Below are 13,796 nucleotides of genomic sequence, written 5' to 3'. Positions count from 1 at the left end.
CCCGAAGAGATACTGATCAAATAATTTTAAGCAACATAATGAGTACGCATGTCTCACTAGGCAATTTGCATAAAAAACTTCAGCTACATACCTTGGCAAAGCCACCCGCAATGCTGTGGCAGATGTCAAGTTTATTATGTATAAAATTGTTTGAGAACTGCAGATTAAAAAAACTCAGTTTCTTAATTTCATGTGAAATTCTACTCATATTGTAGGTGTTAACATAGATGGAAGAAAGCCACTTGGATTTTTTCGGTCACTTGTTAGCATTAATTTCACTCTTTCATTCTTCACTATTGTAGATTACCATTTTACAGCCTGTTTTAATAGCTCTTATTTCATAATTGTTACTTCCTACATGCTAGATCTCTAAGGGTCATTTCACCCATTGGCATCTAAGTGGAATTCTGTCCAGTGTTGAAAATCCCTGAATGCATCTGTTCTTGCATTAAAACCCAGTCAGAAAAACAGGGAGGATGAGGATCTGCTCACCTCTTGAATTAACCATTTCTCAGGGACTCAAGCAGTATTGCTGTTAGGCACCTAAGTCTATTTATGTATTTAATAGGTGGAACAGAACTTGGCCTAGGTGTTTATGGATTGCTTTAAAAGATTATTACAAAGAAAGAACAGCAATCATATAGTGAATTAACAGCATGTAGGTGAAGTTTGTTATTTATCCTCTATTTTAGTTTAAATAACTATTCAACCTATACTAATAACTTGAAACTTCATTTATTTCGTGCATGTTTCTTTTTAAGAGATGTTCCCAAACAGGCTGAAAAAAAAATCATTTTCCATTATAGCAATTCATTGCATGAGGTATTTTCACTTGCATCAAAACCTGCTTAAATAGAGTTCAATGAAAAAACACAACTGAGTAAACCAAAAGAGGAAACGTTTTGGTTTATTATGCAAACAAAAATTATTTTTTGTTCATGAAAGTCAGCTTGTTGACTTCAGGGCTCTAATTGAAGGAACGTGGATGTAAATACTGTAGAATAAAACAAAAGATTTTTGTTTTCTCCCACATCTGTCTCTGGAGGAACTCATCATGGATTTTGCTTTAGCATTTTTTTAAATCTTAAAACAGGAACGTTCAATTTCTGGACAGTGAGGGGCCGCACATCATGTAGGTTGCAGACCCTGGGAGCTGCATGCTGCACAGGCCACAAATCCCAGGTCCTCTCTGCCAAGTCATCAGCCAGGATCTCCTTTACCCCCCCCACTCCCTGCCACGCAGGCAGAGCAAGCAGCTCAGGTGTTCTGGCCCTGCGTGAAGCATGAGCAGTATAACCTCACGGCTGGATGTGCAGCCTGGACATCCCGACCCATCTCTTGCTGTGGGGGAAAGGGTAGAGGGGGGCATCCTGGCTCTCCCTCCTGCCATGCATAGATGGTGCCTTCCCACTGACCTGCCCCCAGAAGCAGGGGAAGGAACCAGAAGAGGAAGTGGGGAGCCTAGAGACCCTGGCTACCACAGCAGCATGAGCTATGGGGGTGTGGTGGCTCGGCAGGATCCCAGGGGCTACATGGTAACCCCTTGGCAGGCTAAATGCAGCCTATAAGCTGTCAGTTGGACAGCTCTGCCTTAAAGGAAAGAAGCAGTCAAATAAGAAAAAAAAATCTAACCAATAGCTTTCATGATATCTTTTACAAGCCTAGGAGATAAAATACTGTACCACTCAATCTACTTATGCCAGTAAAATTCAAGAAGCTTATTCATAAGCCGCCCTCTTGAATTTTTTTTTTTTTTTTTTAAGGTAAGGTCCTCAGTTTCTCATTTGTTTGATTAGTCTACATATTTGTAGACATACAAAACAAATGTATATTCAAGGTACAATATTAATATATAATACATTATTGATATTTTAATATATTGTTATTACTATGTGATAATTTGAGAGGGGAGAGAAGCAAAGGAAACATGGCATTGACTGTAGAAGCGCAGTTAGCCATATTGAGAAGATAATACCTGCAATGAAAGAAAATGTTTTGGATTTACGACAGGCCATTCATAATTCATTTTTGTAACTTGTAATAGTAGAAATCATGGAATCAACATCTTGAAACAGAGTATTTCATCCTGTATCTTAAGAGCATCTCCTCACAGACCAAGCTCAAAGACCAAAGGAAGAAAATATAAATAGGTAGAAAGGAAAAACAAAATGTTATGCAGGAGAGGAAGGGGGAAGAAACCAGGAAGAAAAAGGCCTAAGGAAAACATTACAGAGGTAATAATACAGGGTAAGAAAGAGGCTCTCAATGCAGAATGAAATAGTAGGAAATTAGAGACATAAAGGGCAGAAAAGTAGGGAGGGGAGAAAAGGTGCGGGGAAAGAAGAAGTCATGTAAGGCAAAGGCACCTGGTGAATCAGATGTCAGGCAGGTTGTAATGTGTCATAAAACCAATGTCTATATTGAGTCCATGATTTTTTGTATCCGGTAGATTTATTAAGTGAAGTTTGTAGGCTCGTCTATGGAAGGTGAGTGATTGTCCTGTGAGAAGTGTGCCCCCACAGGTAGTTGGGTATTCTTGCCTTTGATAGATTTTCGGTGTGCATTCATTCTGGTGTACAGTTGTTGTATGGTTTCTCCAATGTATTTTCCATCAGGGCATTTGGTGCACTGGATGAGATATATAACATTTCCGGAGGTGCAGGTGTAGGATCTAGGAATGGTGATGGCTCTCTTGTGGGGTGTAGTTATAGTGGGGTTGGTTGAGATATGTTGGCAGGTTTTGCATTTCTTGTCCTGCTGGCATGGTCTGGATTTATTCAGTGTGGTTTGGGTCATACGGAGTTTGCTTCTGATGATGAGGTTAGCAAGGTTTCGTGCTTGTTTGAAGGCTAGGATGGGTGGTTCTGGGAAGATCTCTTTAACAGAGGGGTCTTCTTCCAGTATGGGTTGCAATTGTTTGAGGATTTTCCATGTAGATTCCAGGGAAGGGTGATATGTCATAACTAATGGTGTGTAGTTTGTGGGGATGTTTTTTGTACTGCAGCAAATCTTCATGCGGTATCCGGGTGGCTCATTCAAAAGCGTGATCTATCTCTCTGGATGAGTGGCCCTTTTGAGATTCGTGAGGTGGCAGTCACAAGTATTCTCCTCACTGCAAATGCGGTGGTATTGGAGAGTTTGGCTGTATATTACAGTTTTGTTGGTGTGTTTAGGGTGATTGCTGTTTCTGTGTAGATATGTATGTTGCTCCATGGGTTTCTTATATATAGTGGTTTGAATTTTACCATGTTGGGTATTGATCATGGTGTCCAAAAAGGAAATGCTGGTGTTAGAGTATTCAAGCAATGGTCTGACAGAGGGGTGATGATTGTTGAATTTTTGGTGGAAATCAGAGACTACGTCCTCTCACACTTTGAGATTCTCTCATTCCTGTTTTCCTGATCTCCAACTATTTTCTTTTTCACTGACAGCCTCTTTTCCACCTTGTATTCTATCATGGTAATGTCCCCCTTTAGCTTTCCCCCCCCCTTTAGCTTTTATCCCTGCTCTCTTTCCCCTCCCCTCTCTGCTTTACCTTTTTGTTTTTCTAACTTCTACCTATTTACATTCTCAGTGACATCTTGCCACACTTTTAGCTTCTCTCATTTCTTGGAGTCTCCAAACAGCAGAGACTCCCCATGCCTAATGAAGGGTGAATGCGGACAAAAGCTTGCTAAGAACTTTTTTCCAATTACTCTGTTGGTCTAATAAAAGATATCACATCTACTCAAAGAACCTTGCCTGGATAAAATGTACTAATTTTCATGTAGAGACCAACAGCTGTGCTTTAAGATCATATTCACTGACAGAGAACTTTATTAATGCAGATCTTAAAGAACAACATATATGTTATCTAGTCAAAGAAAAAATTGTACTTTGCTTGAATGCTAAGGTGACCCATGTGTACTTTCTGGAAACATTTAGAATCTTGCAGGTACCTCAAAACACTATGTCAAAATATAACACTCAGTATACCACACACAACGTCTGTTTCCTTTAAATTGTCAATGTTAGAAATACATTTTAACTACCAAAATTATGTTGACAATAAATAAGTCTGTTAGCAAACTTTCTATGTCCACTGTTTCATCATGAATAATGTGTTTTGTGAATTTTTGTCAATGCATAATAAAATAGAAATACTTCCAACAACTACATAGGTTTTATGTATTCATGCTACCAACAACTGGCCAATCAGCTCAGGGTTTCTGTCCTTTATTAATGCGGAGATAATGGTAGCAGCAGAATTTACAGTCTCCTGAAGCTGTGGATCATCCTGAAATAAAAAAGGGAAAACGTGAGCAAACTTGAAAAAAACCAAAAACCTATGCTAATCCATTTTTAACAAAACACAATTATATTATGATGTCTGAAACAAGGGGAAGCTATATTGTTTTACTAATACCAAAACTTTCAGAAAAATCTATGCTTTTTAGAATACAATTTTCCATACCAGTATAAAACTCCCAATCCATTCAAAATAAAAAACTGTAGGCAGAAACAGAATTTAAGAAATAGATGTGGAATACATTTTAATTATTTCAAGGTATTGATGCTGAATACTCTCATTTCAGAAATGACCAAAACAAAACCGTGGCTTAAAATAGAGTCATTCCACTCAAACTGTATTTGAAACCTGAGTACTAGTCCAGATCCTACAAGGGGTTTCAAAACAAGCAGAATCAAAATCTATGATCTTTACACCCTCAAACTTGGCTTTGAGAAATCTGGATCAAAATGTAAGCTCCTCTAAAGGAAAACATTTAAGCATGTACTTAATCAAATGTATAAATCCATCCTTAGTCAGCAAAGAACTTAAAGCCCATTGAAGTCTAACTGATCTGTGTATTAGTGGTATGGGCCAGTCTTCGTCTAAAACACTCTAAGCAGCAGGTGTACTCTTGCTAGAGAAGTAAAAAAGCCAATTACAGATAAGACATGGTACAAGCAGATCAGATTTTCCAACGGACGGCATGTGAGCTTTACAATTTCCAAAATGACATGCACATATAGACAAATACTATCTGTGCTATTCATTTTGTCCTGGGAGACTTCCCACAATCCCAGGAGAAAACACACATGTACAGATGTAGAGACAACACAGGTGTACAGTGTTTCTACTGGGAAAGCAAATGTTTGTACATGCCGTGGCTTCTCTCAGAAGAGAACACACTCCTTCAGCATCTCCCCCTGGGGCTAGGGACAGACATTCAAAAAGCCTGAGCCTGACTTGATTCAATCTTTGCAGGTTAATCTAACCTGGCTAGGCTGAATCACTTTGAAACTGCACAGACATCCCAGAAACGAGGCAGATGCCTGCAGTGGCTCAGGCTAGAAGCTGGGTGGCGCTAGAACATCCCTCCCTTCCCTTGCACAGGTCTGAGCTGAGGGGGCATGGCTAGGCTCCGGCAGGATTAAGGAGGGGTCCCCCCACCTCCTTGATAACAAAGCATTTATCAGCTCTGTTATCAGCATTTATCATCCCATCAGAAAACAAACAGCCTCTCTCGTTGGTTCAAACTCTTCTTAAACAAAGAAGGAACGAGGGACTTTACTAGCTGAGCTTTGATTAGTTCCAAAAAGTCCTAAACTGACTGCTGTCTGCCACAGCATGGACCGTAGTAGCCAGCATGTCATCTGCTAGCTAATGCTGAGGTGTCTGCGTAAGGCAGAGGGGATGCGGGGGCATCCCTGCTTAGTAGGGAGTGGGGAGGAGAGGGGAAAAGTAGGGGGAATGCAGGAGGAAACCAGGCAGACGTTGCTGTGTCTGCAAGTCTCTGCCAGAGCTGCAGCCACAGAGTAGAGGCGAGAGGCCAGCTCTGCTGTGGAGCAGAGAGCCCTGCCCAGCCCAGAGAGCATGCCGGGATGCTGGGGAACTCTGGTTTATCTTAAACCAGCAAGGGGTCTGAGACAGACACTGCATAAACCGGTTTGAGCCAAATCCATTAAGTTCATCTAACCAGGTTTATCTCAAATCAGTTTCAGCCATTTTCAAACCAGTTTATGTGCACTGAACATCTGTTATGTTACAGGTTTAACCCAGTTTCTGATCACTTAAACTTGTTTGTGTGTAATGCCTGTCTCTAGCTTGGGAGTCAGTGTGTCACTCTGGACTCTGCTCCTTCAGTAGGAAGCAGAACTCACCCCCCTCGCAATCCCCATATCGTACTGCAGGGAAACATGGGATGACCATGGGCCCCTAACTGCAGTGTCAGCACTGCAAGCCCTCCACTCTTCAGGGCCACTCTTCAGTTCTGTACTCACAGCAGAATAAAGGTAAGATTCTTTACCAAGAGAACAAACTCAAGAGAATTCCCCCAGATTATCTGAATGCGTTTATGCAGCTTCTGCCTCCGCATAGGGTAGATGTTGATAGATATAGTGAGGCACAAAATATTTAGTAGAAGCAATTTCTGTTAAGTAACAGAAGAACACTCAGATATGCAAGGCTCCTAATAAAAATCAAAAGAGCAGATGCTGACTGAAAATGCTTAATTAAAGGAACAAATATAGGAGTAAAGGGCAATGTAAAAGTTAGTTAAAGATGAAGGTAACATCAAATGTTGTATAAGGAGAAAGCCTACAATATGGAGTAGAAATAAAGGAGTTAGAGGTTGGGTGTCTTCCTGAGTAACAATGGGAAAAAAATAAGTTATTAGATTAGCAGTGGAGAAGCTTACTAACTTTCTCCTTTAAGAAAATAATGGTACAGCAGAGGAGGTTGGTGCAACTGGAACAGAAGGTTAAAGTATGCTGTTTATGCCCAACCCATTAGTTGTTTTGGAAATACAGATGATTAGATCTGACTAAAATATGCCCTAAAATTCCATCTATGGAGGAACAGTGAGAGTTTATACCAAGCAAGCCCTTAGTCATTTTAGACATTTTTGATATGGGAGGAAGATTAGTCAATGGTATTTGCTTGTAGCTTGTCTAACATTATAAAGAACAAAAATAATTAACATATGGTGATTAATGCTTAATTGGTGATTTACACTACTCTTGAAATCCCACAGCAGCAGCTTCCCCTCTCGACTGACCACTCTCATTTAATTTGGGGCAGCTGTTTGGGAAGTCTTTCACAACTACAGATGTTATGTTTTCCAAATGGGCTTCTAGCCATATCTGAAGTTGGCTGAAGCTGTATACTTTTTTCTTCTTTTCAAAAAAAGGAAAAAAAATGGGGCGAGGGGGAAAAATCCACCTGGCCAGGAATGCTCTTACTGTTTCTCCTAATAAATCTTTCCACATCATTTATACACATTCCTGTGTAGTAATAAATTCTTCAAGTTTTTGAACATGAAAGGAAGCAACACAAGGAAATTTAGCTTCCACTATTTTAAAGGAAGAGATTTAAAATGACTCTGTGGGATTCAATTCAGTTGAAAAGTCAGCTTTAGTAAAAAGTTTTCACCAAACCTAAAACTAATTACAAGATTTTAATGATTATTTTCAAATTGTCAAAGAGACTTTTCCAAAAATAAAACCAAAAAACCCTCTTACATTATACACGCTCTCTCTTATACTTGCAATCCACACATGCTATGGCACTATGCTGAGTAGAGGTTGCTGAAACAGAAACTGATTAGAAACTGGCTTGTCTGTTTTCATTTGTCCAGTAGAAGAGAGAGACAAGAAAGTATAATACATATTGGTATTTAATGTATACATTATATGTACTTAGAACAGAACAATCCCATGCACCAGTACAGGCCGGGGGCTGACTGGCTGGGCAGCAGCTCTGCAAAAAAGGACCTAGGAGTTACAGTGGATAATAAGCTGAATATGAACCAACAATGTGCCCTTGTCACCAAGAAGGCTAACAGCATACTGGGCTGCATTAGTAGAAGTGTTGCCAGCAGATCAAGGGAAGTGATTATTCCTATCTATTCAGATGTGGCCTCACTAGTCCTGGAGTACTGTGTTCAGTTGTGGGGCCCCCACTACACAAAGGATGTGGACAAGTTGGAGAGAGTCCCGTGGAGGGCAAGAAAAATGGTTAGGGGGCTGGGGCACATGACCCATGAAGAGAGGCTGTGGGAACTGGGCTAATTTAGCCTAGAGAAGAGAAGACTTAAAGGGGAATTTAATAGCAGCCTTCAACTACCTGAAGGGTGGCCCCAAAAAGGATGGAGCTAGACTGTTCTCACTGGTGGCAGATGACAGAACAAGGAACAATAGTCTCAAGTTGCAAAGGAACTGCTTCAAAAGCAAGGGAAGCAAGAGAAATTTAGGCTAGATATTAGGAAAAACTGTCACTGGGAAGGTAATAAAGCACTGGAACAGGTTACCCAGGGTGGTTGTAGAATCTCCATCCTTTGATGTTTTTGAGACCCAGCTAGACAAAGCCTTGGCTGGGATGATGTAGTGGGGGATGCTCCTGCTTTGAGCAGGGGGTTGGACTAGATGACCTCCTGAGGTCCCTTCCAACCCTAATTTTCTACAATTCTATGATACAGATAAAGTCAGTTAATTTATCTTTCTTTCTTTTTTTAACTTCTAATAATTTAAACTGTAATTGTTGAGGAAATCTACTGAATCTTTCTAATATGACATTAGCCTATTGTTTGTTTGTTTTTTAATTACTCTTTAAGGATGATAGGAACAATGATCTGCCATCAGAACATCAGTCTATCTAGTCTGGTATCCTGTCTTTGACCATAACTAGTTGCAGATTTTTTTAAATAACATGTAAGAAATATAATACAGGAAACTGTTATCATTGTTATGGGGAATTTATTATAAACCTCAAGAAGCTGATGGAGCACGTAGTCTGATGTACCTCAGAAATATCTGTCTTGGTAAAGGACAGTCTCATTACTCATATTGTTGTCCCTTCTTTTACTGATCGGGTCCCATTTTGATATCTGTGCCTCTTCTCTGTTGAACAATGTTGTATCAAATATCCCAGGCCTTGCAAGTCCTTGCTACCCTTTTGTGAAGAAATCATTAACACAGACTGCAAAATTTAAGTTACAAAAACCTGAAAAACTTTAGAGCCCACCCAATTCTTATATCAGTAAGGGTGGAAACACATTTCATCTGATGTCTCATTTGTGCTGCTATACAAATGTTTATGGTGACACAAATCCTAAGCAACTAGATGTTGATACCCTTTGTTGCACCACATGAAAGGAAAATTAGTGGTGCAACAAAAGCTGGTAATAGATTCTGCTGCTTTCTTGCAGTGGATGTCTATTATCTCTGTAGCCGGAGAGTACAAATAGCTTGAGCTGCTTGCTCTCTCCCACCACCAGAGAGGTGCTCTGGGAGCCCAAAGAGCATTAATTAAAGTGCCCCTTTCCCTCCCCCAAATTCCCGGAGCATGTGTAAAAATGCCCTAAATGAATAGCTGAAAATCTCAATTGTATCCTGACACCACTCATTCTGCTGCTGCTGCAGTGTCATTTCTGGCAGTAATGGTGAATAAAACTGGAAGTGCATACAGAGAGACATCAGTAAGGATGCCAGGGCCTAGCTAAACTATCTGACACCTAAACTCACCCCATGCTGTCATTAAATATCTTTTATATTCAATGGAATAGTACTAAATCTTGCAAAAATATCATTATTAGTTGCAGGAAGCCAAATAATCAAGTGAAGCCATGTTTTCACATGTTTAGTTGCTTGAGAAGTTTTTCGGCTTACTATAGTCATGGTACAAAACAGGATGTGGGAACACACCAATTAATAGAGATCCTGAATGCATCCCCCAACAATTATACTATTGCCCACTCAGTCTAGTAAAATCAAAGAAGAAAATGTCCTGTAGCATTCTGCTGCTTATGGATTAACACTGGTTATTTTACCTGTCAGCAAAACCCTTAAAGACAGACTGAACTGCCAGATTCAGAGGCAGCAGTGTCTTTTATGGATTAATATGTTCAACATTCCCCAATTCACCTGAAGTGGTATCACCTAAAAAAGACCTTTTCTTATTCATATTCTATTCATGTCAACCAGTTGAGTTAAAATAATCTCTTGTAAAAACCCATTTCTTGGCTATTACTAATAGGATTTTCTTCTTTAAACAGATGATTAACTACATTTATATACCCAGAACAAAACTTTTACTGCTTTGTATTTATGTATACTGGAAAAGAAAGTACTTAGAAGCATTGCCAATATCACAAACCATAAATCCACACAACAGCATTTGGATTAAAAAATAAAATGTCCACTCCGTCTGTAATTAAATAATAAAAATATTGAACATAGCATAACCGTATGACGATTTTAGCTCCTATTCACAATATGCATGTTGTAGAGATATTAGATATAAATATTTTTCTGATTTGCAGACTCAGACTGTGAATAGATGTAGAACAGAGTTATAGAATTTGGAATATACAATGTGATATCTCACAATGGCATATTATGTAAAAAAAATCTGGGAGGATATTTGAATATTTATTAAATTCTTTGAAATGTTCGTTTCTCTAATATGTTTTTCCAACTGGAATATTCTCCGATATACAAATATGTCACCGTTAATATTAAACTAGCTTAATTTACGGATAGTTTAAGGATAATTTATGAACATTTAAACTACGGTCACTTGCTTGACAACTAAGCCTATTACCCCTAGTTAAAAAAATCCTGTACAAGTGGTCTTTGCTTTGTAAACCCACAACCCTTTATATTCAAAGAAAGAAAAGCATAACTTATTTTGCAGTTTGCTTAACAATCAACTTTCTAATTAAACAGACTCTTTAAAATATGTTTTACATATGTATTTTTAAATCCTGCAACTGTGGCAGTAGCATTGGCTTTAAGGTTGATAGGGAAGATATAACCTTCTAATCCCGAGATGAGATTGTACCAATTTAAGACAGCTTCAGTACTAATTCCATGTGAAGGAGGTACTGGTGCCCTTTTGTTGAGCCACTTAGAAACGAAGGCAAAGTGAATACAGAAACTCTGCTGTGGAGTTAATGGCAGAAACACTAGGTGAATCTACACAAGACACTTGACTGCACAGTAAAGCTAATTACTCATAGTAAGCATCACTGTCTACACGTGCTGACCCAAATGCAAGTAGCAAATTAACTGCTGAGTAATTCTGCATAGTATGACACTTGTAGAGAGCAGACCGGGAGCATCAAAGTTGGTCCCAGTCAGCCAGGCAGCAGGGGGTGGGAGATTACTCCCTGCCCTCAGGAGCTGCCTGCTGCCAGAGTGGGCTCCACCACTGAAGCTCCGGTGGGGACAATGTCCCCTATGCCAGCAGCAGGGAGCTCCCATCCCCAACTCTGTCACTGCAGGAAAGTCTGAACATGCAGCCTGGACATGGCTGGGGACGGTTCTGTTTCGGGCAGTCCCCAGCTAGCTCTGGGCTGCACATGCAGATTTCCCTGAGCAGCCCGGGGCTGGCTGAGAACTGTCCTAGTCAGGGGCAGGTCCAAGTCCCATGCCCCAGTTGGGTGATCAAGGCGCATGGCCTGGAAAGAGCTGCAGGGGAAGGGCAGGTCTCAGCCCCCTGCCCCAATCCGCTGGTGGGGCAGCTAGCGGTGGGCCCCCGGCTGAGCAGGGAATCCCAAACTGGAATCCCCACCCAGCCAGGGGCTCACTGCTAAAGCCCAACTGGCTGACCTGCCCTTCCCCTGCGGCTAGTTCCAAGCTCCTGCTGCAAGGGCAGGTGGATATTGTCCTTTCCCAGGATCTGGTGGTGGAGCCCACCCTGGCAGCAGGAGCTCCCAGGGGCAGAAAGCAATCTCCCAGCCCCCACCAGGAGACAGCTGTCTTCTGGACCTGTGCTCCCTGCCAGCCCCTGGGCTAGCACCCAGGAGAGCCTAGAGCTCCCTCCGGCCCAAAGTGAGCTTATTCTAGAGTAATTTACTCTAGAGTAAACCCACCCCACAGCTTTTGCGTGTGTACATGTGCCCACTGTATCTCTTGTATCTCTGAAAAATGGCAGCAAAGGTGTTTTAACTAAACCTCATTTACTGAACAACTTTTAGTTAAAGCACCCCTGCCACCATTTTTCAGCACGGGGATGCCACACTCTGAGCTTTTTAATTAGAGCAGCTCTTGAGCCGCTCTAATTAAAGCACCCCCCCCACACACGCACACGCACACACACACTCCTGGAGTATGTATATGAACACCCTTAGATACCTCAGCCAACACAGTGAGAAGCACAAGCAGCCAATGCAGCAAAGAGGGAATGACCTAAACTAGTCAAGAGGAAATGTTAAGGGTAAGAATGCATTTTAAATCTTACTTATCTGGGGCTTAGGCATCTTACTCAGTGCTATTTGGAGACAACTCTCTCCACAGCCCAGAACCCTCTCCTGAATGTAGACACCTAAACCCTTTTCTTCAAAAGTCATCCTTTTTTTTCAAAGTGGGGAGGAAATATTGCTGTATACCCCCTTTATAAAACAGTTCAGTAGTTAGAGCAAACAACTAGGATGTGGGAAACCCGAGTTCTAGTCTTTCATGTGAGGGGGAGGATTCAACACCCACCTGCATTCCCCCTCTCCCCACCCCTGGGTCTCCCAGAACAGGAACCTAACTACGAGTGTATAGGCTATTCTCCAGTACGGGGTATCCTCATTTCTTCTTGTTGAAGGTAGTTTCACTTTACACTAAATTTTAAAAGACTGTAGGGCCAGAAAACAAAAGTATGCATACAAGTAAACATCTCTCTAGCTTAGTAGGCAAATTACTTACCAGGATGGGCGAAGACTTGACTTCCACACACTGCACAAGGACTATTTCAGCATATGTCCAATAACTGTTCAATAAAAAATACAGAACAGTCCTTGGAGCAAATGTGAGCCAAGTAGCTCAGCACTATCAAGACTTTCGTACTTCTGAGCAGTCAGAACAGAGGAACTTTCCACAAACTTTGAAGTTGAAAACTTATAGGGAAGGTTAGGAGACTCTGAAGACCTAACTTTTGGATTTAGGTGAACCACTCTTGAGTAAGGCGCCATTCAAGTGCCTAAGACCTTTCTGGATCTCAGCTTGCATGATTTCCCTACCGTTGCTTCCATATTTCTACACTTCTTGTAAAAAAATTAAAATGTTCTGGTATTTCCTATAATCAGTAAAAGATTCTTGACAAAAAAACCTTCAACAACACTATAACACATGTTCTCATAATCCCCAGACTTTGTTGTTTAGGCACAGGTACTGGGAGTCAGTAGACGTGGGTGTTTTCATTGCCCATATGTACTACCCTCCAAAGTTACACTTCTGGCTAAAATGCCTGTGCTACCAGTTATCCCCAAAACATCTGCTGATAGCCCTCCACTATAAAACTGTTAAATAAAGTTACCTTATGCCTGAATTGGAAGCCAAGTCTGCCACATGCATGAGACTAATATAAAAGTACTAGCAAAAATCCATTGCCTAATACTATCGGTGGTCGCCTTTTAAAGGTGGAGAAATTTTGTGCGTAGTAAATTTGAAGATTCTTTGGGGTGGTCTCTTGGTACTGTAATTGCCTAAAAAGAGCAGTATATTCCTAAAAGCATTATGGTAGCACATGCAAGCCACATCCCCAGATCAGAGTCTCTGTGGCAGGCACTGTAAAACACACTGTAGGCTTTCTGGGGTCAAGCATTGTTTCTTACGAGAAAAACAGACAAGACAGAGGCTGAGAGAAAGGAAGTATTCCTAGGGCACAGGAGATTAGTTTTCTTCTCCTCATGAGGTGTAAATGTTATTTCAGCAGGACGTCAAATCTCTAAGCTCTGGAACTATGCCAAAGTTCACTGAAGTCAATGGAGTTTTTTCCACTGACTTCAGCAGGCTTTGGATCTGGCCTATAACCACTGACAAACTCG

At 40.9% G+C, this 13,796-nt stretch overlaps 1 protein-coding gene across 10 annotated transcripts in view; it reads right to left on the bottom strand.

The window, feature by feature from the left end:
- Positions 1-881: 881 nt before the first annotated feature.
- The window catches only part of CRPPA (CDP-L-ribitol pyrophosphorylase A), a 222,658-nt gene continuing 209,743 nt past the window's right edge, over positions 882-13,796 (bottom strand). For 5 of the 10 annotated variants that reach the window (XM_059728956.1, XM_059728955.1, XM_059728957.1 and 2 more), the window contains one exon: positions 4,200-8,932. In XM_059728956.1, the coding sequence (XP_059584939.1) occupies positions 8,822-8,932 (111 nt within the window). In that variant the 3' untranslated portion in view covers positions 4,200-8,821. Of the gene's footprint in view, positions 8,933-12,675; positions 12,740-13,796 lie in introns of all 10 variants that reach the window. The other 5 variants (XM_019497801.2, XM_019497805.2, XM_006278784.4 and 2 more) reach the window with 3 other exon arrangements.

Source organism: Alligator mississippiensis, chromosome 5 (genome assembly GCF_030867095.1).
Source record: "Alligator mississippiensis isolate rAllMis1 chromosome 5, rAllMis1, whole genome shotgun sequence".
NCBI classification, from domain to species: domain Eukaryota; kingdom Metazoa; phylum Chordata; order Crocodylia; family Alligatoridae; genus Alligator; species Alligator mississippiensis.
Note: the sequence above shows the minus strand (reverse complement) of the source record. Positions and strands in the feature narration are given on the sequence as shown.